The 23,693-nt window shown below is 45.4% G+C and overlaps 1 protein-coding gene across 1 annotated transcript in view; it reads left to right on the plus strand.

The window, feature by feature from the left end:
• Positions 1–22,850, plus strand: part of eva1b (eva-1 homolog B) — a 27,203-nt gene extending 4,353 nt beyond the window's left edge. Inside the window, exons 2-4 of the mRNA XM_022764267.1 lie at positions 19,687–19,851; positions 21,329–21,423; positions 21,540–22,850. Coding sequence (XP_022619988.1) covers positions 21,357–21,423; positions 21,540–21,964 — 492 coding nt within the window. The 5' untranslated portion in view covers positions 19,687–19,851; positions 21,329–21,356 and the 3' untranslated portion in view covers positions 21,965–22,850. The remainder of the gene's footprint in view (positions 1–19,686; positions 19,852–21,328; positions 21,424–21,539) is intronic.
• Positions 22,851–23,693: the final 843 nt, after the last annotated feature.

Raw genomic sequence — 23,693 nt, forward strand, 5'->3', positions numbered from 1 at the left:
GTCAGCCCCAAGCCTCTGCAGTCGCTCCTTCCGAAGGGCCGCCATGGGCTCATCTCTCATATGCTGAGGTGCCACACCATTAAAGACTAGCGTTGAAATGTCCACAACGGAAAGTTTGTCCAAAAGTCCGCAGTTTGGTGTCTGCGGACTCGGCTCGTACGCTGAGTAACATTATGTCAGCCCCAGCCTTCTGAGTTGCTCCCTTCCGAAGGGCGCCATGGTCAATCTCTCATCATGCTGAGGTGGTGCCACACCATTAGACTAGTGTGAATGGTCAACAACGGAAAAGTTTGGTTCCAAAGTCCACAAGTTTGGTGTCTAACGGAACTCGGCTCGTCACGCTGAGTAACATATTCAGCCCAGCCTTCTGAAGTCGCTCCCTTCCGAAGGGGCCGCCAATGGGGCCCCGGTACCTTCTCCCTTAATTGCTGGCCGGGGGACACGGTTAAATTCTGTAGTTTTTAATGATTTCCAAAAAAATTTTCTCGAAAAGTCAAAATTTGGTGTCTACGGGACTCGGCTCGTCACGCTGAAGTAAACATATGGTCAGCCCCACCTTCTTTCTGAGTCGCTCCCCTTCCGAAGGGCCGCATGGTCATCTCTCATATTGCTGAGGTGCCACACCAGCGGTCCTTAAACTTTTTCAGTGGGGGCCACATCAAACTTTTCCTTCTGAGATGGGGGGCCAAGGTTAGTCTATATACAGTGATGATTATGGGCCAGGGTGACAACCAGTATTATTGTGGAGATTACAATGATAATTTGTTGTAGCTGCCCTTCGTTTGGCTTTTGCACCAACCTGTGGATTTTGCAAAAAAAAGTTATAAAAAAGTCTTTCACACATGTGCTTATTTGAAGTACCACAGATACTCCATTTATTTTATAGAAAATAAGCAACACAAAACTGATGTAATGCCGGGGGGGGGGGGGCGCCGGCGGGCTGGCCGGGCGGCTAGCTCTGCTTGCTGGGCGAAATGTCCTGTTGCGGGGGGGGGGGGCGCCGGACGCGGCCGCCGGCGCTGTTAGCTTTGCTTGCTGGGCGCAATGCAATAGAGCTAGCCGGGGGGGGGGCGCCGGCGGGCTGCTGCGGCTAGCTTCTGTTCTTGCTGGGCGCAATGCCTGTGCCGGGTTGGGGCGCCAGCGGGCCGCCACTGGTCATCTCTCATATGCTATGGTGACACCATTTAAGACTAGTGTGAATGTACAACGGAAAAGTTTGTCCAAAGTCCCGCAAGTTTAGGGTTGTCTACGGACTCGGCTTCGTCACGCTGAGTAAAAACATATGTCAGCCCCAGCCTTCTGAGTCGCTCCCTTCCGAAGGGCGCCATGGGTGGTCTCTCATATGCTGCCGGGGGAACACGGTTAAATTCCTGTGTTTTATAATTTCGCAAAAAATTTTCTCGAAGTCCACAAATTTGGTGTCTGCGGGACTCGGCTCGTCACGCTGAGTATAACATAATGTCAACCCCCAGCCTTCTGAGTCGCTCCCTTCCGAAGGGCTGCCATGGGCGGTCTCCTCTATGCTGCCGGGGACAACGGTTTAAAGTTCTGTGTTTTAATAATTTTCCAAAAACATTTTCCTCGAAAGTCCACAAAACTGTGTCACGGACTCGGCTCGTCACCGCTGAGTAAAACATATGTCAGCCCCAGGCTTCTAAGTCGCTCCTTCGGAAAGGGAATGCCTCATCGTTAAACGTCTCCGAGGCCCGCTTGCTGTGATGAAAATTTTGCAAAAGTCCATAAAAATTGGATGTCCTACGGACTCGGCTCGTCACGCTAGAGTAACATCTGTCAGCCCCAGCCTTCTTGAGTCGCATCCCTTCCGAAGCGGCCGCCATGGGTCATCTCTCAAATATGCGGAGGTGCCACACCCCATTAAGACTAGTGTGAAATGGTCACAACGGAAAAGTTTGTCCAAGCTCCGCAAGTTTGGTGTCTGCGGACTCGCTCGTCACGCTGAGTAACATATGTCAGCCCCAGCCTTCTTGAGTCGCTCCCCTGTCCGAAGGGCCGCATGGGCGGTCTCTCTCACTATGCTGCCAGGAGGACACGGTTAAATTCTTCCGCTTTTAAATATTTCCCAAAAAATTTTTCTCGAAAGCCCACAAATTTTGGTGTCTACGGACTCGCTCGTCACGCTGAGTAACATATGTCAGGCCCCAGCCTTCTAGTCCCCCTTCCGAAGGGCCGCCATGGGCGGTCTCTCATATTCTGCCGGGGGACACGGTTTAAATCTCTGTGTTTAATAATTCTAAAAAAATTTTCTGCAGAAAGTCCACAAATTTGGTATTGTCCTACGGACTCGGATCGTCACGGCTGTTTTAACATATGTCAGCCCCAGGCTTCTAAGGTCGCTCCTTCGGAAGGGTGCCTCGTTAAATTGTCTCCGAGGCCGTACTTGCGTGTGACGAAAAAATTTGTTGTCAAAAGTCACAAAATTGGTGTCTACGGACTGCGGTCGTCACGCTGAGTAACATATGTCAGCCCAGCCTTCTGAGTCGCTCCCTTCCGAGGGCCGCCATTGGGTCATCTCTCATATCTGAGTGCCACACCATTAAACTAAGTGTGAATGTCACAACGGGGAAAAGTTTGTCGCAAAAGTCCACAAAGTTTTGGTAGTCTACGGACTCGGCTCGTCACGCTGAGTAACATATGTCAGCCCAGCCTCGAGTCGCTCCCTTCCCGAAGGGCCGCCATGGGCGATCTCTCATATGCTGCCGGGGGACACGGTTAAATTCCTGTGTTTTATTATAATTTTCCCAAAAATTTCTCGAAAGTCCCACAAATTTGGTGTCTGCGAGGACTCGCTCGTCACGCCTGAGTAACATATGTCAGCCCCAGGCCTTCTAAGTCGCTCCCTTCGGAAGGGATTGCCTCGTTTAAACGTCTCCGAGGCCGGCTTGCTGTGCGACGAAAATTTTGTCAAAAGTCGCACAATTGGGTGTGTCTATGACTCGGCTCGTCACGCTGAGTAACATATGTCAGCCCCAGCCTTTGAGTCGCTCCTTCCGAGGGCGCCATGGGTCACTCTCATTATGCTGAGTGCCAACACCAGCGGTCCCCAAACTTTTTTCAGTGGGGCCACAATCAACTTTCCTTTCTGAGATGGGGGCCAAGGTTTCAGTCTATAACAGGAAATGATATGGCCAGGGTGATAACCAGTATTATTGTGGAGATTAGCAATATAATTTGTTGTAGCTTGCCTTCGTTTTGGCTTTGGGCACCACCTCTGTGATTGCAAAAAAGTAATAAAAAGTCTTTCACATGTGTTTAATTTGAAGTACCACAGATACTCCATTTATTTTATAGAAAAATAAAACACAAACTGATGGTAATAGCCGGGGGGGGGGTCGCGCCGGCGGGCCGCTGGGACGGCTAGCTCTGCTTTGGCCTGGGCCGAAATGCTGTTGCGGAGGGGGTCGTGGCGGGCACGCCCGGGCGGGCGCCGGCGGTTTAGCTTTGCTTGCTGGGCGGCAATGCCTGTGCCGGGGGGGCGGCGCCGGCGGGTGCGGGCGGCTAGCTCTGCTTGCTGGGCGCAATGCCTTGTCCGGGGTGGGGGGGCGCCGGCGGGCCGCCATGGTCATCTCTTATATGCTGAGGTGCTACACCATTAAGACTAGTGTGAATGTCACAACGGAAAAGTTTGTCCAAAGTCCACAAGTTTGGTGTCTACGGACTCGGCTCGTCACGCTGAGTAACATATGTCAGCCCCAGCCTTCTGAGTCGCTCCCTTCCGAAGGGCTGCCATGGGCGGTCTCTCATATGCTGCCGGGGGACATCGGTTAAATTCTGTGTTTTAATAATTTCCAAAAAATTTTCTCGAAAGTCCACAAATTTGGTGTCTACGGACTCGGCTCGTCACGCTGAGTAACATATGTCAGCCCCCAGGGCTTCTGAATCGCTCCCTTCGGAAGGGATGCCTCGTTAAACGTCTCCGAGGCCCGCTTGCCTGTGGATGAAAATTTTGTCAAAATCCACAAATTGGATGTCTACGGACTCGGCTCGTCACCGCTGAGTAACATAATGTACCCCAGCCTTTGAGTCGCTCCTTCCGAAGGGCCGCCATGGATCATCTCTCAAAATATGCTGAGGTGCCACACCATTAAGACTAGTGTGAATGTCACAACGGAAAAGTTTGTCAAAGTCCGCAAGTTTGGGTGTCTGCGGACGCGGCTCGTCACGCTGAGTAACATATGTCAGCCCCAGCCTCTGAGTCGCTCCCTTCCGAAGGGCCGCCATGGGCGGTCTCTCATATGCTGCCGGGGGGACACGGTTTAAATTCTGTGTTTTAATAATTTTCCAAAAAATTTTCTCGAAAGTCCACAAATTTGGTGTCTAGCGGACTCGGCTCGTCCGCTGAATAACATATGTCAGCCCAGCTTCTAAGTCGCTCCTTCGGAAGGGATGCGTCATTAAACGTCTCCGAGGCCCGCTTGCTGCGCCAAAATTTTGTCAAAAGTCGACAAATCTTGTCCGTTTGGACTCGCTCGTCAGCTTAAGTGTGCCCAGCATATGAGAGTGCCCTGGCGCCCTTCGGAAGGGAGCACTCGGGTCTCTACATATGTTGCTCAGGCTGACGAGCCGAGTGTAGACACGGAATTTGTCCAGACTTTTGACAAATTTTTCGTCGCGAGCAAGCGGCCTCGGAGACGTTTAATGAGGCATCCCTTCCGAAGGGAGCGCACTTAGAAGCCTGGGGCTGACATATGTTACTCAGCGCGACGAGCGAGTCCGTAGACACCAAATTTGTGGACTTCGAGAAAATTTTTTGGAAATTATTAAAACACAGAATTTAACCGTGTCCACCGCAGCATATGAGGACGCCATGGCGGCCCTTCGGAGGGAGCGACTCAGAAGGCTTGGGCTCGACATATGTTACTCAGCTGACGAGCGAGTCCGCAGAACCCAAACTTGCGGATTTGGACAAACTTTTCCGTTTGTGACAATTCACACTAGTCCTTAATGGGTGGGGCACCTCAGCATATGACGAGATGATCCATGGCGGCGCCTGTCGGAAGGGAGCGACCTTCAGAAGGCTGGGCTGCATATGTTACTCAGCGTGACGAGCCGATCCGTACAGACATCCAATTTGGTGGACTTTGGACAAAATTTTCATCACAGCAAGCGGCCTCGGAGACGTTTAACGAGGCATCCCTTCCGAAGGGAGCGACTTAGACAAGCCTGGGTGCTGACATATGTTACTCAGCGTGACGAGGCCGAGTCCGTAGACACAAATTGTGTGACTTTCGAGAAAAATTTTGAAATTATAAAAACCAGATATTAACCGTGTCCCCCGCAGCATATGAGAAGACGCGCCCATGGCAGCCTTCGGAAGGGAGGCGACTCAGAAGGCTGGTGCTGACATATGGTTACTCAGCGTGCCGAGCGAGTCCGTAGACACGCAAACTTTGTGGACTTTTGACAACTTTTCCGTTGTGACATTCAACACTAGTACTAAATGGTGTGCACCTCAGGCATATAAGAGATCGACCATGGCGGCCCGCCGGGCGGCCCCCCCACCCCGGCAGCAGGCATTGCGCCCAGCAACGCAGAGCTAGCCGCCCGGCAGCCCGTTCCGGCGCCGCCCCCCCGGCACAAGGCATGGCGCCAGCAAGCAAAGCTACTAGCCCGGCGGCCCGCCAGGCGACCCCCGCAAACAGGCATTATCGCCTCAGCAAGCAGAGCTTAGCCGCCTAGCGAGCCCGCCGGCGCACCCCCCCCCGCATTACCATCAGTTTGTGTTGTTATTTTCCTATAAATAAATGGAGTATCTGTGGTACTTCAAATAAACACATGTGAAGAACTTTTTTAATTACTTTTTTGCAAATCAACAGGTGGTGCCGAAAGCCAAACGAAGGCAGCTACAACAAATTATCATTGTAATCTCCACAATAATACTGGTTTATCACCCTGGCCCATATCATTTCCTGTTATAGACTAACCTTGGCCCCCATCTCAGAAAGGAAAGTTGATGTGGCCCCCACTGAAAAAAGTTTGGGGACGCGGCTGGTGTGGCACCTCCAGCATATGAGAGATGACCATGGGGCCCTTCGGCAAGGGAGCGACTCAGAAGGCTGGGGCTGACATATGTTACTCAGCGTGACGAGCCGAGTCCATAGACACCCAATTTGTGGACTTTTGACAAAATTTTTCGTCGCAGCAAGCCGGCCTCGGAGACGTTTACGAGGCATCCCTTCCGAAGGGAGCGACTTAGAAGCCTGGGGCTGACATATGTTACTCAGCGTGACGAGCCGAGTCCGCAGACACCAAATTTGTGGGACTTTCGAGAAAATTTTTGGAAATTATTAAAACACAGAATTTAACCGTGGTCCCCCGGCAGCATATGAGGAGATCGCCCATGGCGGCCCTTCGGAAGGGAGCGACTCAGAAGGCTGGGGCTGACATATGTTACTCAGCGTGACGAGCCGAGTCCGTAGACACCAAACTTGTGGACTTTGGACAAACTTTTCCGTTGTGACATTCACACTAGTCTTAATGGTGTGGCACCTCAGCATATGAGAGATGACCCATGGGCCCTTCGGAAGGGAGCGACTCAGAAGGCTGGGGCTGACATATGTTACTCAGCGTGACGAGCCGAGTCCGTAGACACCCAATTTGTGGACTTTTGACAAAATTTTTCGTCACAGCAAGTAGGCCTCGGAGACATTTAACGAGGCATCCCTTCCGAAGGGAGCGACTTAGAAGCCTGGGGCTGACATATGTTTAAAAGCGTGACGAGCCGAGTCCGTAGACACCAAATTTGTGGACTTTCGAGAAAATTTTTTGGAAATTATTAAAAACAGAGAATTTAACCGTGTCCCCCGGCAGAATATGAGAGACCGCCCATGGCGGCCCTTCGGAAGGGAGCGACTCAGAAGGCTGGGGCTGACATATGTTACTCAGCGTGACGAGCCGAGTCCGTAGACACCAAATTTGTGGCTTTCGAGAAAATTTTTTGGAAATTTATTAAAACGGAGAATTTAACCGTGTCCTCGGCAGCATATGAGAGACCGCCCATGGCGGCCCTTCGGAAGGGAGCGACTCAGAAGGCTGGGGCTGACATATGTTACTCAGCGTGACGAGCCGAGTCCGCAGACACCAAACTTGCGGACTTTGGACAAACTTTTCCGTTGTGACATTCACACTAGTTCTTAATGGTTGTGGCACCTCAGCATATGAGAGATGACCCATGGCGGCCCTTCGGAAGGAGCGACTCAGAAGGCTGGGGCTGACATATGTTACTCAGCGTGACGAGCCGAGTCCGTAGACATCCAATTTGTGGACTTTTGACAAAATTTTTCATCACAGCAAGCGGGCCTCGGAGACGTTTAACGAGGCATCCCTTCCGAAGGGAGCGACTTAGAAGCCTGGGGCTGACATATGTTACTCAGGCGTGACGAGCCGAGTCGTAGACACCAGATTTGTGGACTTTCGAGAAAATTTTTTGGAAATTATTAAAACACAGAATTTAACCGTGTCCCCCGGCAGCATATGAGAGACCGCCCATGGCAGCCCTTCGGAAGGGAGCGACTCAGAAGGCTGGGGCTGACATATGTTACTCAGCGTGACGAGCCGAGTCCGCAGACACCAAATTTGTGGACTTTCGAGAAAATTTTTTGGAAATTATTAAAACACAGAATTTAACCGTGTCCCCCGGCAGCATATGAGAGACCACCCATGGCGGCCCTTCGGAAGGGAGCGACTCAGAAGGCTGGGGCTGACATATGTTACTCAGCGTGACGAGCGAGTCCGTAGACACCAAACTTGCGGACTTTGGACAAACTTTTCCGTTGTGACATTCACACTAGTCTTAATGGTGTGGCACCTCAGCATATGAGAGATGACCCATGGCGGCCCGCTGGCGCCCCCCCCCGGCACAGGCATTGCGCCCGCAAGCAGAGCTAGCCGCCAGGCAGCGCCGCCGGCGCCCCCCCCCCGGCGCAGCATTGCGCCCAGCAAGCAAAAGCTAACAGCCCGGCGGCCCGCCGGCGCCCCCCCCCCCCCGCAACAGGCATTTCGCCCAGCAAGCAGAGCTAGCCGCCCGGCAGCCCGCCGGCGCCCCCCCCCCCCGGCTTACCATCAGTTTGTGTTGTTATTTTCTATAAAATAATGGAGTATCTGTGGTACTTCAAATAAGCAAATGTGAAGACTTTTTATAACTTTTTTTTGCAAATCAACAGGTGGTGCAAAAGCCAAACGAAGGGCAGCTACAACAAATTATCATTGTAATCTCCACAATAATACTGGTTTCACCCTGGCCCATATCATTTCCTGTTATAGACTAACCTTGGCCCCCATCTCAGAAAGGAAAGTTGATGTGGCCCCCACTGAAAAAAGTTTTAAGGACCGCTGGTGTGGCACCTCAGCATATGAGAGATGACCCCATGGCGGCCCTTCGGAAGGGAGCGACTCAGAAGGCTGGGGCTGACATATGTTACTCAGCGTGACGAGCCGAGTCGCGTAGACACCAAATTTTGTGGACTTTCGAGAAAATTTTTTGGAAATCATTAAAACACAGAATTTAACCGTGTCCCCGGCAGCATATGAGAGACGCGCCATGGCGGCCCTTCGGAAGGGAGCGACTCAGAAGGCTGGGGCTGACATATGTTACTCAGCGTGACGAGCCGAGTCGTAGACACCAAACTTGTGGACTTTGGACAAACTTTTCCGTTGTGACATTCACACTAGTCTTAATGTGTGGCACCTCAGCATATGAGAGATGACCCATGGCGGCCCTTCGGAAGGGAGCAACTCAGAAGGCTGGGGCTGACATATGTTTACTCAGCGTGACGAGCCGAGTCCGCAGACACCAAACTTGCGGACTTTGGACAAACTTTTCCGTTGTGACATTCACGCTAGTCTTAATGGTGTGGCACCTCAAGCATATGAAGAGATGACCCATGGCGGCCCTTCGGAAGGGAGCGACTCAGAAGGCTGGGGCTGACATATGTTACTCAGCGTACGAGCCGAGTCCATAGACACCCAATTTGTGGACTTTTGACAAAATTTTTCGTCACAGCAAGCGGGCTCGGAGACATTTAACGAGGCATCCCTTCGGAAGGGAGCGACTCAGAAGGCTGGGGCTGATATATTGTTACTCAGCGTGACGAGCCGAGTCCGTAGACACCAAACTTGTGGACTTTGAACAAACTTTTCCGTTGTTGACATTCACACTAGTCTTAATGGCATGGCACCTCAGCATATGAGAGATGACCCATGGTGGCCCGCCGGCGCCCCCCACCCCGGCACAGGCATTGCGCCCAGCAAGCAGAGCTAGCCGCCCGCCGGCCCACCGGCACCCACCCCCTCCGGCATTACATCAGTTTGTGTTGTTATTTTCTATAAAATAAATGGAGAATCTGTGGTACTTCAAATAAACACATGTGAAGACTTTTTATTACTTTTTTTTGCAAATCAACAGGTGGTGCCAAAGCCCAAACGAAGGGCAGCTACAACAAATTATTATTGTAATCTCCACAGTAATACTGGTTGTCACCCTGCCCATATCATTTCCTGTTATAGACTAACCTCGGCCCCCCATCTCAGAAAGGAAAGTTGATGTGGCCCCCACTGAAAAAAGTTTGGGGACGCGCTGCTGTATATATATATATTATATATACGCATTATGATCTAAATCGCTGCACTTACACTTTAATTGCAAATACCCAAGTTGTTATTAATGCAATCTGCAAAAGCCAAGATAATTTATTTCTTGTTTATAATAATGCTCTCCCCAAGTCATACTCTAAATGAGAACTTAAATTAAAGGAGTTGCTAAATACAGTTGACAGGGAAACATCCATTGGGACGGTTTTTTGTGATGACGATGCATTTTTTGCAAGAAAAAAAAAAAAACACTGCCATAGGATGAAACTCATCTGTAAGCCTACTAAATCAACTAGAATGCATTGTCTGTGGACAAGATGGCAACATCACATTCCCCTGTTTTTGGCTTTGTGAGCATTTCTTGTTCATCACTGTTGAGCTAAACATTAAAAACAAGAATTATGAATAATGTTTTAGAACTTTTTCTTGCAAGGGGTTGTGTTTATTTTCTTGTCACTGTATAAATCTGTCTACGTGGGGTTTTTGTTCTCTTCACTTATCCTGACTGTGTGTAGGCTGAAACCTTCTGTATCTCCCCTGCAAACAAATTGGTACCCTGGGAGTTTAGACAAGCAGTTCAAATCAGAGTCTGACCTCTGACTCTGGGTAAATAGAATAAGTTAACAACCATCCTCAGGACAGATAAGACAGGCCAACTGATAAGTGAGTCAGTAGGGTTTTGGAAAAAAGAAAGTGCGCTGGCACGAAGAGCTCGCAGAGGTCATACAGAAGTCAACTCTTTCCAGCCATGAAGCCTTGAAGGGTTACTTAACTACAGTGAGTAATTCACACTCATCCTATGGACGGTTATCTGATTGACTGGAGGTAGACACAGCTGAAGTGCTGCCTGCCCAGTCAGATAATATAAATTAAAGGAGACCCCTGAGAGTAACCCAGCCCAGCCAGCCTCCACCCATCACCTCCCTCCTCCTTCACCTAGCTTTCTCCCTGATAAGAGGGGGTTTCTCAGCTGAGAGGCTTCGAGTAGCAGGGAGATGGGTCAAGTCTTGTTTTTGTACCTGTCCAATAAGCAGCGCTAGTTTAAGCTCAAATACTTTGATGTGGGAATACATGTCAGATTAGTTTTCCCTTGCCTTGGAGCTGCAAGTTGAGGCCGTTTAAAATTTCTGACACATCTGTTAATAAAGGCGAGGTCCTATTTCCATTCTGTGTCGATCAGCTCTGGGACAGTTTTTCCCTTTGTCAGGAGAAAGGCATTGATTTCGGGTAGCAGGTCGTAAAAACGCTTCAAAACTCTGCCCCGGCTTAACCAGCAGACTTCAGTGTGGTAAAGCACGTCTCCGTGGGCTGATTCTAGCTCGGAGAGAAAGGCTTGGAACTGCCTGTGTTTAAGTCCGTTTGCTCTGATGAAGTTTATGCAGGACACAACCACCTTCATGACAGATTCCCACCTCAGAACTTTGCAGCTTGACGCTGGCTCGGTCACGATCAAAGTCACGTCAGAATATACCATTGTGTGAGGATGTGAAGATGAGCCAGTATTAACTATAAATAGCTCATAACTATGGTCAATTTTAATTAGAATGCCAACCTTTCAGTACGGATATGTTATGATGTTATGATAGGAAAATGCAATTTAATAAAAATTGGTTGATGTTTAGAGGGATTGTCTGGTATCGTTAAGTGGGCCACTCCAATTGCTTTGGCGGGCTGGATGTGGCCCGCGGGCCGTAGTTTGGGGACCCCTGATATACAGTATGATGGCTCTCTTATGTCCCAGTATTACTTATTACATGCAGAAAATTTAGCATATTCTGCATAAAGAGTTCATTGTTGGTTGGCCAGGTTCTGTATTGTATCATTGTGCAAAAAGCTAGTGCAACAGGAAATGTCAAACAGTTGTGAGTATATAGAAAAGTTCACAGTTCTGCTGTGATATTTATTCCCTTTTCCCAGACTCTTCAAGGCTAGCCAAACATGGTAGGCCGTATAGTTTAACCTGACCATTTGAAGTATTCTATATTTACATAAACTTTACAGATCCCAGCAGTTAGTTCAGTTTTTGCTCAGTGCACACTTTAAGGGCGTAGTACCTGACCTTAGCTGACCTATGATTTTGACTGGCCTTAACTAGTCCCTCTACTGGGGACCATTCAGTGGTAAAACTAGAGATGAGTAAGTTAGCTAACAAGAAAGAACAAATATCCAGCAGAAACAGACCATGAAGGATTAATGTAAGAAAACTTGAAATGCTGTCATAATGGATTTCATGGCGCATATTTAGGCAAAGGCGTGAAGTCCTAAGTGTCAGCCAGATCAGCTGATCATCAGCTGATGTCTTTGAACACCAGCTATATACCCATTCCCATCAACAGAGTGGTCCTTTCAAACTAATTGTTGCTGCGGCCATTTGCTTTAGCTCCTGCTGATGCAAATTTCTTGCCCAGTGACTGTTAGGTGCTGCAAACTGAAAAACATCCTATGTTTTTTGATTCAAAGAGATGCATTGACTATTGGTTGAACCTTACAACTTTTTTCATTGTACTCTTGGCATGTGAACACACAGTAAATTTGAAAATGGTCTCACTGACACCGTTAGAAAAAAATAATCCCTTCAAACATTCCTTTGCTCATTTCACCATCATGCAGCAGCTGGTTTTGATTAATGCCATTTTCAAACCCTTTCAAATACACAGTATTATGGCCATCATCATATGGGAAAATTATACTACAGAATGTGAAAAGTTTAAAAAACAGTGCTTCTCTTTAATAACCCGTGGTTCAAATAACTGTTTGACATGCTAAGTCCACTAGGTTTGCCTAAGCCGACACTTCTATCTTGAATACACACACACACAGACAGATACATGCAACCAGTCACACACATACAAAGAGGAGCACACAGAAACCGAAACCTTTTATTTTCTTTAAGCTGTGTGAATATTTGGTTAAACAGGATGCAAAGACTAGAACCCCATGTATTTGTTACACGTGTTGTTTAAGACAATATTAACAAAAGAGAGTTGACCCAAGATTAGTTAGTCCACTCTGGAGGCAGTAGACACAACAATCAGCCACAAATGAGTTGTATCGTCTTTGCAAAAAACATTTATAGGATGATTTAATGTACTGTAATATCCGTACCAATGAAAAAACAGCACTGAGACCTCTTTTTTCTGGGTTGTACTCTTGTTTTGGAACAAAATCTCTCAAATCCCCCATCCCCACAAGCTAACAACCATCACAAGGCATTTCATTCTTTAGCAACAAAAAATGACAGAGCAATATTATTATTATCTCTAGAGCATTTTCAAATGTGATAAATAATTTTTAAATATTTTTGTAAGGTCTTAGCTCTGAGGAGTTTACATACTCATCTCTTTTGTAAAAATATGATGCCACTGTGATTCAGCAGGCACCAGGACAGATTACAATGCTGTTGCTGTTTTTCTAATTGCTACTGGTCGCTAGTAGAGGTCAGTAAATGCCATGGACTCAAAGCCCCCTAAATATCTGAAACCACGCAACCAACCTTCACTTTCACTACACAAACGCAGTCCCTGTCACAACAACATTTCTGAACCTCCTAAATCTCATGGAGTTGCTCCGTACTCATGAGCAAATGCTATGGACCAAATCATGGAAAGGGCAAACACGTGTTTTGTGTCACAGAGTGATCCATAGGCTCCATGTAATTGATACAGTATGTGGGGTTGGCATGCTGCTGGATGGTGAGCCCAGATCGATGAAAAGGGTGAGATCATGGCTCTATTTTTGGAGCCTGGGGTTTGGGATGATCTAAACCAACTGTGCTTTAGCAAATCATAGAGGAATGTTCATATGAATCAATTTCAACATACAGAAACATACACAGACAACCAGTAATTGTCAACATGCAGACACATACTGTACACTCAGGCACAAATAAACTCTGTCAGCAAACACACACACACAGTTGTGGTTCCAATTCGGCTTGCTACTGCCATGAGCTCTGCGTGATTTGCTTGATTGGTTCCTAACGTCAGTATGAAGATGGTACGTGGGATATCTCCTCATTTACATAGTAAATAATTCTGACTCTGACTCACATCAGGAACACATCTGGGTGCTATTAACCACTTGCCCTAACCCCCAGCTCACTCCCATATCTCCATTACCCTCCTATTACCTGCCATAGCCCACAAAATATGTTCTTCATAGGACAAGCAGTGCGCTGTGGTTCACTTTTTATGACAGAAGGATACACAGGGATTCTTTTGAGCAAGGGTTGCAGTTTCTCTAAACCAAGCTGGCGCCATGTTGGCATACTGAGTCATGTTGAATTTATAACTCTACCTTTGTTGAAAAGTGTAATGTCGAAAGGCAAATAATATCTGCCCAACAATGCCTGACTGGTTTGATTTCATGTTTACCCCTAGAAAAGTCTTCATCCTTGAGAGCAAAGCTGTTGTTCATTGAGTCGATGTCAAATAAAGTACATGCACAAAGACGAATACATCAACGCATGAGGAAAAAACAAAGCTTTCTTTCAGCTCTATATCAAGCATGAAAACATATTCAAGGAGTTTGGACAAGATTGAAATGTCTAATGGAACAAAAATGTCAAAGTTTGAATTGTGCATAAACAAGACAGGTTTAGATCTTAATATATTTGCAGTTAAGACCTATTCAAGAGGAAACTTAATAAAAACTGGGCAAGTGCTGACTTTGCATTCACTGGAGTGCTTTGTCTCTGCAGCTGGCAGCACACTGTAGTTCAGACAAGGGTCAAATGTAATTTAACATGTATTCGGTATACCTGCAGAGGGCGTTAGCTGGGCGAGGTTTCACATCCAGATAAATTATTATCATAGTCAATTTTATAATGGTCAATATACAGTATACTGTCTCTGAAGTGCTTTTTGGACAATCTGAAAGTGATAAAAATTTTCAAGGTGTCAACGAAACAATCTTCTCAATTTCCAGTCACTTGCTTGTTCTGGAAATTTAGACCGTATCACATGGTCTTCATCATCAAATGAAGTTTGCTCAGTTGTTATTTAACTGTACAAGTTTAAACTTTCCATGAGTCAAAGTACCTTGAGGTCTTCTCATTAATGTTGGCTCAAAAAATCAAGTTTACAGATTGTTCTTGACCCTGGAAATGGGAGTCTTTACTCAAGAACCTCTTTACTTGTTTGTTCTGGAGCATCTAGCAGTATCATGCAGTCTTCATCAGCAGATGTAATTTTGAGGTCCCAGAGGTTCTCAGAATTTAGAGACAGATTGAACATCTTCAGTTCCATGATAACTGTTGTTTCCAGTGAAGAAGGGGTTGTAACCTTTGGCATAAGACTTGGGTGGGATGCAACCGAAACTGGGATCAAATACTGCACAACAGCTGAAACAAATCAGTCCAGTTGGACCAGAGCTTTCTAGCACTGACTTTATCCACACCTCCTCTCTGTGTTTTATTTTCTCAGCATTTTATATTCATTAGATAGGATACAATAAAAAAAAAAAAAGAAGACAGGAAGTGGAGAGGGAAAGAGAGTTGGGTTTAACATGCAACTAGGGTCTCCAGCCAAACTCAAATCAGGGACTTTGCCATTCAACATTTAACCACTAATATGCCCCAAACACTCTATGCTGGAATTCATTACACATCTGGCTACCCTTTCTGCTAATTGTTAAATGCAATATTTTACTTTCTGTCGTCTATTTATCTCTTCAAGTTCTTTACAATCTCTCCCTAACTTTAAGATGTCTAGCTTGTAGCCCCGCCTTTGAATGTCGCCACTTGTCTCTTTTGATGTGGTGCATGAGGCGCAGTCAGACATTGGTCTGGCATTCACTCTCAAAAACCCATATGGGGTTGTTTCAAAATATTTTAGTTCATTATATCACTCAGTGTCATACTGTATCTCATTGATCCGACACAAAGTAAGCATAAAACCAACTATAAAAGTTCTTGCAACTACTCTCCGAGCCAGGTCTGTTTGGGGTCAACCTCACCTGGTGCTCCATTTCTCTGTCTTGATGGCAACCACATGCCTGTCCTGCTTCCAAATGCAACAACCTTCCTCTCAGTCAGAAACTCTGGCAGACCTTGGCAAGAGGGAAGCAGCACTAACAGTTAGCACAGCTTGAATCCCAAGATCTTCACGTCAAGAGGAACCAGGGAAGAAATGCACCCCTACTTTCTCCAGAAATGCTCTTTGCAACCTTCTTGGATGTGAAGAAATCTCGCTGCGGCTTCCACAAGAAATTACCTTCACCCCGTGGAGCTCCATGAGTGCTTTCACAGACTCTGTAAACGGAGATCTCGGTTTGGACAATGTCTCTGTTTACTGAGTGATTGCCTGCACCTCTGTTGTTTCGGGGAGATCTTGAAGTTCCATTATGTTTTAAGACTTGGAGAACACTCAGGTGTGTGATGAATGGCTTGTAGAGACATCCAGCATATATTTTTGTGATACAATTTCGGATTCTTTGGAAGTTTGTAGCTAGCTGTTAACCTTCCATCAGAGACTGAGAAAATTTATTTTTGGGTTGGAGAATATGTGAGCCAAGACTGAGCTCTGATTCTGTATATTTATTTAAGGGGACCACGTAGAGTTTCAGAATGTGCTCCGTAAGATGAAAATCGTGAATTAATGACCCAGATTGGTTTGTTTGATGTCGTGCATCATTAAGTCCAGACTGATTTTCTTCAGTGGCAGCCACTGAATCAAAGCAGCAACTTTTTAATGAACATAATTGAGAGTAAAGATACTATGTAAGATGCTATAAATTCTTTAGCAGCTTCCTTTACTAGATTGAGCCTGTGTAGACTTGAGTTTAAAAACACTGAAGTGTGATTTAATTCAAATCTGGCTATTTTCATTCTGTGAAGCCCTGTCCCAGGCGAACCACAGAAAGACCATCGATTGTGCCAGGAATTGTTGCGGCTGCAGAGAAATTCAAGGTATTAAAAATATTTCTCTCCCTCTGCGGTTCGGCGTGTGTCAGGACAATGAGGAAATAACACCGACTTGCTCCCTCGTGTAATCTGACCTTTTCATCTTCTGTGTATAAATCAAATGTGGCTTGACTCCCTGCATAAATTCCACTGAAGGGTTATGACTTTGATTCCTTCACTGTGGAAGAGGAGTATTGTGGTTGGATGGTTTATGAAACAAGTATTACTGGTTAAGTATCTGGGGAAAATCGCCTCTGTTCTGTGACAAACTTTTGCTTTAGAGGTCTGCCCCTGTTTGGAGGCAGCTGATAAATCACCCAGTTGACATGTGTACAGCAGACAGCTCAGTCATTCTGTCTTATACTTATCCCAGACAATGGCAGTGATGCTGTAAGAAGGCTTGGACCTGGATGTTGTCCCTGCGGAAAGGGACAAACCCTGTGGGAAGGAAGAGCCATTGTGGTTATCTTCAAGTGGATGACAACAGAAATATCACACTACATGATAGTTTGGAGAGTTTTATCCACTCAGCTTCTGCAACCAAACCAAAGCAAACAATGCTCAGTTAGAAATAGCGTCTGACCTCTTCTAAGGCCATAATAGCACACCATACTGTGTTTATGTTGGCATCAGTCAGAGCACATTTTCCTCACATAAATAGCTCATCACTGACTGATGGATTTTAGAAAAAAAATAGCAGAGCTAGTTGCAGCCTTTATAATTTGTTGCTGGGATTATATTTTGTTTTGATTTAATATGAGATAAAAAACAATTAGACATACATTTCCCACGCAATTTAAGCCATGTCAGGATGGGTTCCTTGATAATTTAATAGTCAGCAGCGTGCAAAGGACTCAGGAAAGGGATGCCTGAGTGTTTGACCTCAGGATATGAGGCCAGGAAAGAGCAAATGATAAGCTAGCAGGGACAAAAAAAGGACTAAACATTAACGTCACAGATGTGGCACAATGACACGTGCTGCAGCTGGCTCGACCAGATCACTGGAAAATTACATTTCAGCTGTCTTATATCTCCACTCAAACCATATGATTATTATTTGTAACTAAATTATGAAAGGCAAAGCATTGCTTGTATTGAAAGCCAGAAACTACACTGAAATATTTTTGGTAACTGGAATTTTATGCAGGTTTCCCACACAATAACACCATATGGTGTCCTCATTCTTGGGATATTGTCACTTCTATTGCAGAGCAGATGGTGTGAAAGCTCCCACCAGTCAGCACTACCCAAAAAACTGCAATTTATAAATTCATAAGTGCAAAACTTTGTTTATTAATTTGATTTTCGCCAAAGTGCATATCCTGGTCCTGTATCAGTGTTTGATTACAACAGGAGCCATACTATGAGGACTGCTGTTTTCATTCATAATATTTACCAGACAGTTAATAATGCAGCTTAAGTTTGAGCAAAACATGATGGGACAAAATGATAGACCAAATCACTATGGCATGACTCTTATGATGAAGGTCTCATTTTCAAGGCTGAAGGGAAGGGCAACATCTGCAATAGAAAAAGCAAATTGGGTCACTTGGAGAAAATGACTGAAAGTTGAGTCATGGATACATAGCTGGGGAGGAGAGGGTCTGTTAATAATTTCCTACTTGGAGTAAAACAAAAACACAACAAAACAACACAGCAGGATAATTAGTGTTTAGATGGGCTTTAAACAGGTCTCCACTCGTCATTAACCACCAGTAACAGATGCCTGAGTCCTGATGAAGCTCAGGCTTGCTGCATTCCAGTGTGAGAGGAGGCCAGTTACTGTACTGTAGGTGTCCACTCGTTAGCTTTGACCTTGGCTTGAAGAACGACTGTAGTCATCTGAGCCGTTCACTTTATTACCCTTGAGACAAAAACCAAACATCTCGTTGAAAGCCCATGTTCTTCAGCTCTGCTTGGATAATGATGAATAGATTCCGTTAGTCTGGGGGTGGTGGGAAGGGGGGGTTAGACTCTTTGGGAGGGAGGAGATTAACTTGTTCATAATTGAAAAGAAAGGAAGGAACTCGCCAGGAAGACAGTGCGTAGGTCCATCCCTGTGGTGTGGAGCAGAAACAAAAGGCCCATCGTCTCACTCCCGTGGGGACAGAGGGGGTGGCCTGGAAAGCCCGTTGCCATAGTGACCGCTCTGTCACTTAGCCCCCCGAGCGCTGTCTCAGTCAGGCGCTGTGCAGTGTACATAGGATCTGCCAAGAGTCAGCAAGATCAAAATCTGCCCTGGAAAGCACAAAGGCTCTGCTAAACCAACTGCAGCTGGTAGAGGAGCTTTTTCCTAAACATGGCTATGAGTTAGAAAACTTCACAGCATGGCATTTTTCTCAGCCCTCGATCTACCCACCTGGCATGTAAAACACTAACCCCCAGCAAGTTATAGGGCTTTTATTGAGTAAAAGAAAGTGATTCTGTGGCTTTTGTTATAGGATTTCTGATAGATTGTTGTGGTTTGAATTGCTAGAAATGTGAAGGCAGGGGACTTTAAGCTCCCTCCCTTATTCACACTTTAGAAGTGAACTGAAAATTTAATTCCACACACTTTTTGTGTGAAAACATAAAACAACTATAATGATATTAGCCCTGTATAATGAATAGTCCTGTAATCTCAGCACTCTGTATTTTAGTCTGAGATGGGACAACTGCAGTCCCACAGCTGGTATACTGCATGTGAGGCCTTTAGAACTTAAGTGATACTATAAACTGTCTGAAGTTCCTACCTGAACAGATCCAATCAAAATACATTGAAGACATCACAATTTTGGTTATTAAATTTTATTTAATTTAATTAATTAGTTTTGACCTAAAAGACAAACACCAATAATCCTGGTCTCTTACTAAAAAGCAAAAAAAACATTTATATTTAAGGTTGACAATGAAGATATTGTTTGCTTTACTTTTTCAGACAGCCTAGACATTCCTGTGTTTTTTACAGTCTCTGTGCATTTTACCCTGGTTGGGCTCAAGAGAGCACAGTTGAACCACTGGCAACTGAAAAGCCTGCCTCTAGTCTCTAGCTGGACCGTGTATCCTACAATAGGCCTGTCACTGTTTGCATTGCAGACACCTCACTGAGTTTGGTTCTAATGTAGCTTGACGTCTGTGTGTCTGTGTCTGTGTCTGTGTGTGTATGTGTGTGTGTGTGTGTGTGTTTGCTCTTGTCTCAGGGTGGCCAAATGAACTGTTTAGCCTGAGGACCAAAGATCACGGGGCCCTGATCCAACAGCAAGGCAGAGAAAGAGAGAGGAGCGTTATCCTTTTGCATCCATTCTCCAAACTCTCATTACACTATGAGCTGGGACTGAGGGCGCACTTCAAAGTTTCATTTTGTGGTGAGTTTTATTCCCTCTCTGTTCTCCCTTTTGTGTTTACTTCTGCTTTTACACGAGAATGTTTGCCGTCTTTTAAAGGTCATTAGTGGGCCATGTTACATACAGTTTACTGAAAGCTGCATCAACAAAGCTCCAATGCTTCATAAATCACTGAGGTATTCACACCATGATAGAGATCAGGCACTGAGGTTATCAGTGGGTGTAATTTGGAGGTAAATGCAAACACAAACATGTGGTTTGTGCAATTTGAGGACATCCATATGATCCGTGTGTGGGCATAGTGACATGTGGTTCAACTTAGGGTGCAGTGCACACAGGTTACAGTCAGACAGCTTCAGAGTTCGTCATCATTTCACATGAACAGAGTGGGTTTTTTTCCACAGCCAGCCACAACACAAAGCACATGTTAAAGGGGAATTGTGCTAATATTAACTGGAAGGATTAAAGACACCTTCCTTTTAGTTTCACACTGGTTGCCATCAACACTCTTATGTGCCTCATGGTGCAACACCATGATGTCATCAAGCCAGGGAGGTGGAAATTGTTAACAAAATGGCAAAGTGGAGGAGAAAAGCCAGAGTCAGCAGGAAAGGGCTGCGGGGTGGAGAAGGAGGGGAGCTGCGGAAGGTTAACGGAGGAAATACAGAAAGACCCAACAGCGCAACACGAGCGTGGTGTGGTATTCCATACAGGCAAACCCAATAAATGTTTTGCTTCAGATGAGAAACAGACTTGTTTCTCCTGAAGACAAAAGCTGCTGAGTGAGGAGGTAACATGAAGGTAACATAGAGAACTGGATACAGATAATTGCTGAAAACAAAAAACAGACTGCAAAGGAGAGTGAACATGAACTGCTCTTGTACCTCGTCTGGCGAATGGCTCCACAGGTTTTACTTTAAGAAAGACTTCCTCGGGAGGGTTAGTAGTCACCACTGCACACAGGAACGTTTAAAAACACAATAGGGCTCCTCAGACTAACAGGATGCCAGGAAGATAGACAGCTTAAATGTCAGGGACACAGTGTCCAAACATTACAAATAAGTCAACAACACACTGGCCTTTTCCACTGAGCTATACTGATTGATCTGGGAGTCCTATCAGGCAGGAAAGAGTCCTTTGTGGCTGCTTGGAAAATTGACACTTGACCTCATTTACAGAGGGCTGTCATGATTCAGAGAGAATGGCAGAGGCAGAGACCCATGTGCCAAATGCGTTATGGTGATCCCAGATGAAGCCAGTGCTTAAAGAAAACACAGAGGAGCTTTTGTTTGACACTTGGAGGCCTCATCCCACCCACCCTCAGGCATACGAAGAAGTGTTGTGGTCAGTGGGTTTGACATCCAAGCACTGCACAGAATGTAACACTGGAGGAAGGGTGTTTGACTTAAAGCACCTGGAACAGTATTAATAGGGTGTCTAGATGCATTATACACCAAAGTCAGATTTAATATGGTGTCACATGTTTGTTGTTTTTCAGGTGTGAAGAAAACAAAGGCAAAATCACCATGGATGTGAAGAAAACAGAAATGGACCTCCTGAGCAACAGCATAGCTGCTTATGCACACATTAAAGGTAAGTCACACTCTGTAGCCCAGCACAATACCTACACTGACCTGTGTTCATGATGTGATCTTTAATGAACAACATTTAACTCTATCTGATGTTGTTCATTTGTATCCTTTCTGTAGCAAACCCAGAGAGCTTTGGCCTTTACTTTGTGCTCGGAGTGTGTTTCGGCCTGGTGCTGACGCTCTGCCTCCTGGTCATCCGCATCTCCTGCAAGCCACGGACCAACATCGCCCCCTCCACGCCTGAGAAAAAACAATTAAAGGACATCAGCGAGGAGGAGGAGGAGAGTGAGGATGATGAAGATGAGGAAGGGGACGAGGTGGAGGCCCCAATCCCTTTGCCCAGCACAGAGATCCCTGTTGGTAATCATAGCAGCCAATCAGATGGGACGCTGAGTGTGAACGTATTTACTTCAGCCGAGGAGCTGGAACGGGCGCAGCGACTGGAGGAGAGGGAGCGTATCATACGTGAGATCTGGAGGAACGGCCAACCTGATATCCTGGGGACGGGAACGGGGACTATTGGAAGAGTGCATTACTACTAAGAGGCTACAAGGGAAACACTGAAAACTCTGTGAAGGAGTGACAAAGACCTTTGAGTGGGCACGGTGTCCCTGAAGCCTGCAAACCTGTGTTAGATACAAAATGACACAAGGAGACAGGACAAACAGTGATGTGATGTGCCACCTTTGATACACTTGGCTCTGACAAAGCCAAACTTTGAGATATTGCACGTCTTATGAAGCAATGTTATTTTCAACTGACTATATGAACTAAAATCAAGAGATTTCTTAACAACTGATTAGTCCATATCGAAAAGAGGCAGTATGAATGTGGGAGCTGAAAGACACTTGAAGTAATCAGTCTGTTAAAATGTATGGCGCTTAAGAACAGAAATGCACACAACTTGGTTTATGTAGGCTATGTATAAGTGAAAAATGAAAATATAAATAAGTACAATGTATGTACTGTATGTTGCAATGAAGATTATGTGTTTGCAGTGAAAAGGAAAAGGAAATTACATTGTTTGAACAAACACATATCAATCACTTTTTTGGGTCAGAGATTACACATTCAATATAATGCAAGGACAGTTAAAATTGGAAAATTTATAAAGTACATTAAATCCATGTCTATATTTTCAGGGTTAATTCCACCAGCGGAAATGGCAGAATTAAAGTATTAAGCTGAAATAATTTACTCTTGTTTCTCTTCATAATGCTCAAATGTCAGACAAATAAAAACAACAGAGCTCTTCTTCTCTGTACCTTTGGGCCATGGATTTATAATCAAGTTACAAAAAGTCTGAAAGCCGATTTTTATCAGTATGATTAATGGAAAGGTCATTCTTTGTCATTTGTTATTTCTGCTCAATGTCTTTGTCTTAAGGTTAAAGAAATAAAGTTTTATAATAAAATGTCTGGGAACTCATAACCGTGCTTTTGTGTTTCTACAAGGCTCTGGTGGACTAAGGGTTGAGGTTCTGATAACAAAGTGCAGCTGAAGAATAACTTTCATTTCTTGCCCTTCTTTAAAAAAAAAAAAAAAAAAATTGAGGAAATCTCTATAACGGAGACGACTCGGGAACCGGATGTAATTTATATCAAGCGCGCCTTTTAGGTGAAGGCGGTCCGTTCAACCTGATGGCACCTGCTTACTCGTCCACCGCTTCTGCTCGTGTTCCTATAGTATTTTGTGGATACACTAGTGGGCTAAGAGTCTAACCATGTTACATAAAGTCTCGTATATTTGCGTCGCTTGTTTCCCCCGCCGATATCATATCAGCTGTCCTCAAACATTCAAGCCGGAAGTCGGACTTTTCTCCCTCACCTGCAAATTGGAAGCACATCACAAAGCTAAGTTCTAATTGTTTTATTCTAACATGTATTGTGAAAGCTGCATTTACTTTGTTGAGCTTCTTTTGGCAATGACTTTAGCCATGCCAGCAGTGAGGTGCTATGGGTTGGTCTTTGGTTGATCCACCATTTTGGCCCAGCTGATTTGAAACTATTGGGTGGTTTGAAAAAAAATTCATAGACGTTTGTTTCCCCCAAAAGATGAGACAGACTACACAATTAAGTGAGTGCCTTTCCTCCTTCCTCCGAAGATTAACACCTGTGATTTAGAGTGAAATATCTCTACATTAATTGACTCAAAATTTAAAATTTGATCCCCTAGTGCCACCAAGTAGGAAATGTTCCGACAATAATTGGATGGATTGTAATGATTTTTAGCACAGATGTTCCCCACAGGATGAATTGCAGTAACTTTAAA

Source organism: Seriola dumerili, unplaced genomic scaffold, assembly GCF_002260705.1.
Source record: "Seriola dumerili isolate Sdu_G_001 unplaced genomic scaffold, Sdu_1.0 BDQW01000533.1, whole genome shotgun sequence".
NCBI classification, from domain to species: domain Eukaryota; kingdom Metazoa; phylum Chordata; class Actinopteri; order Carangiformes; family Carangidae; genus Seriola; species Seriola dumerili.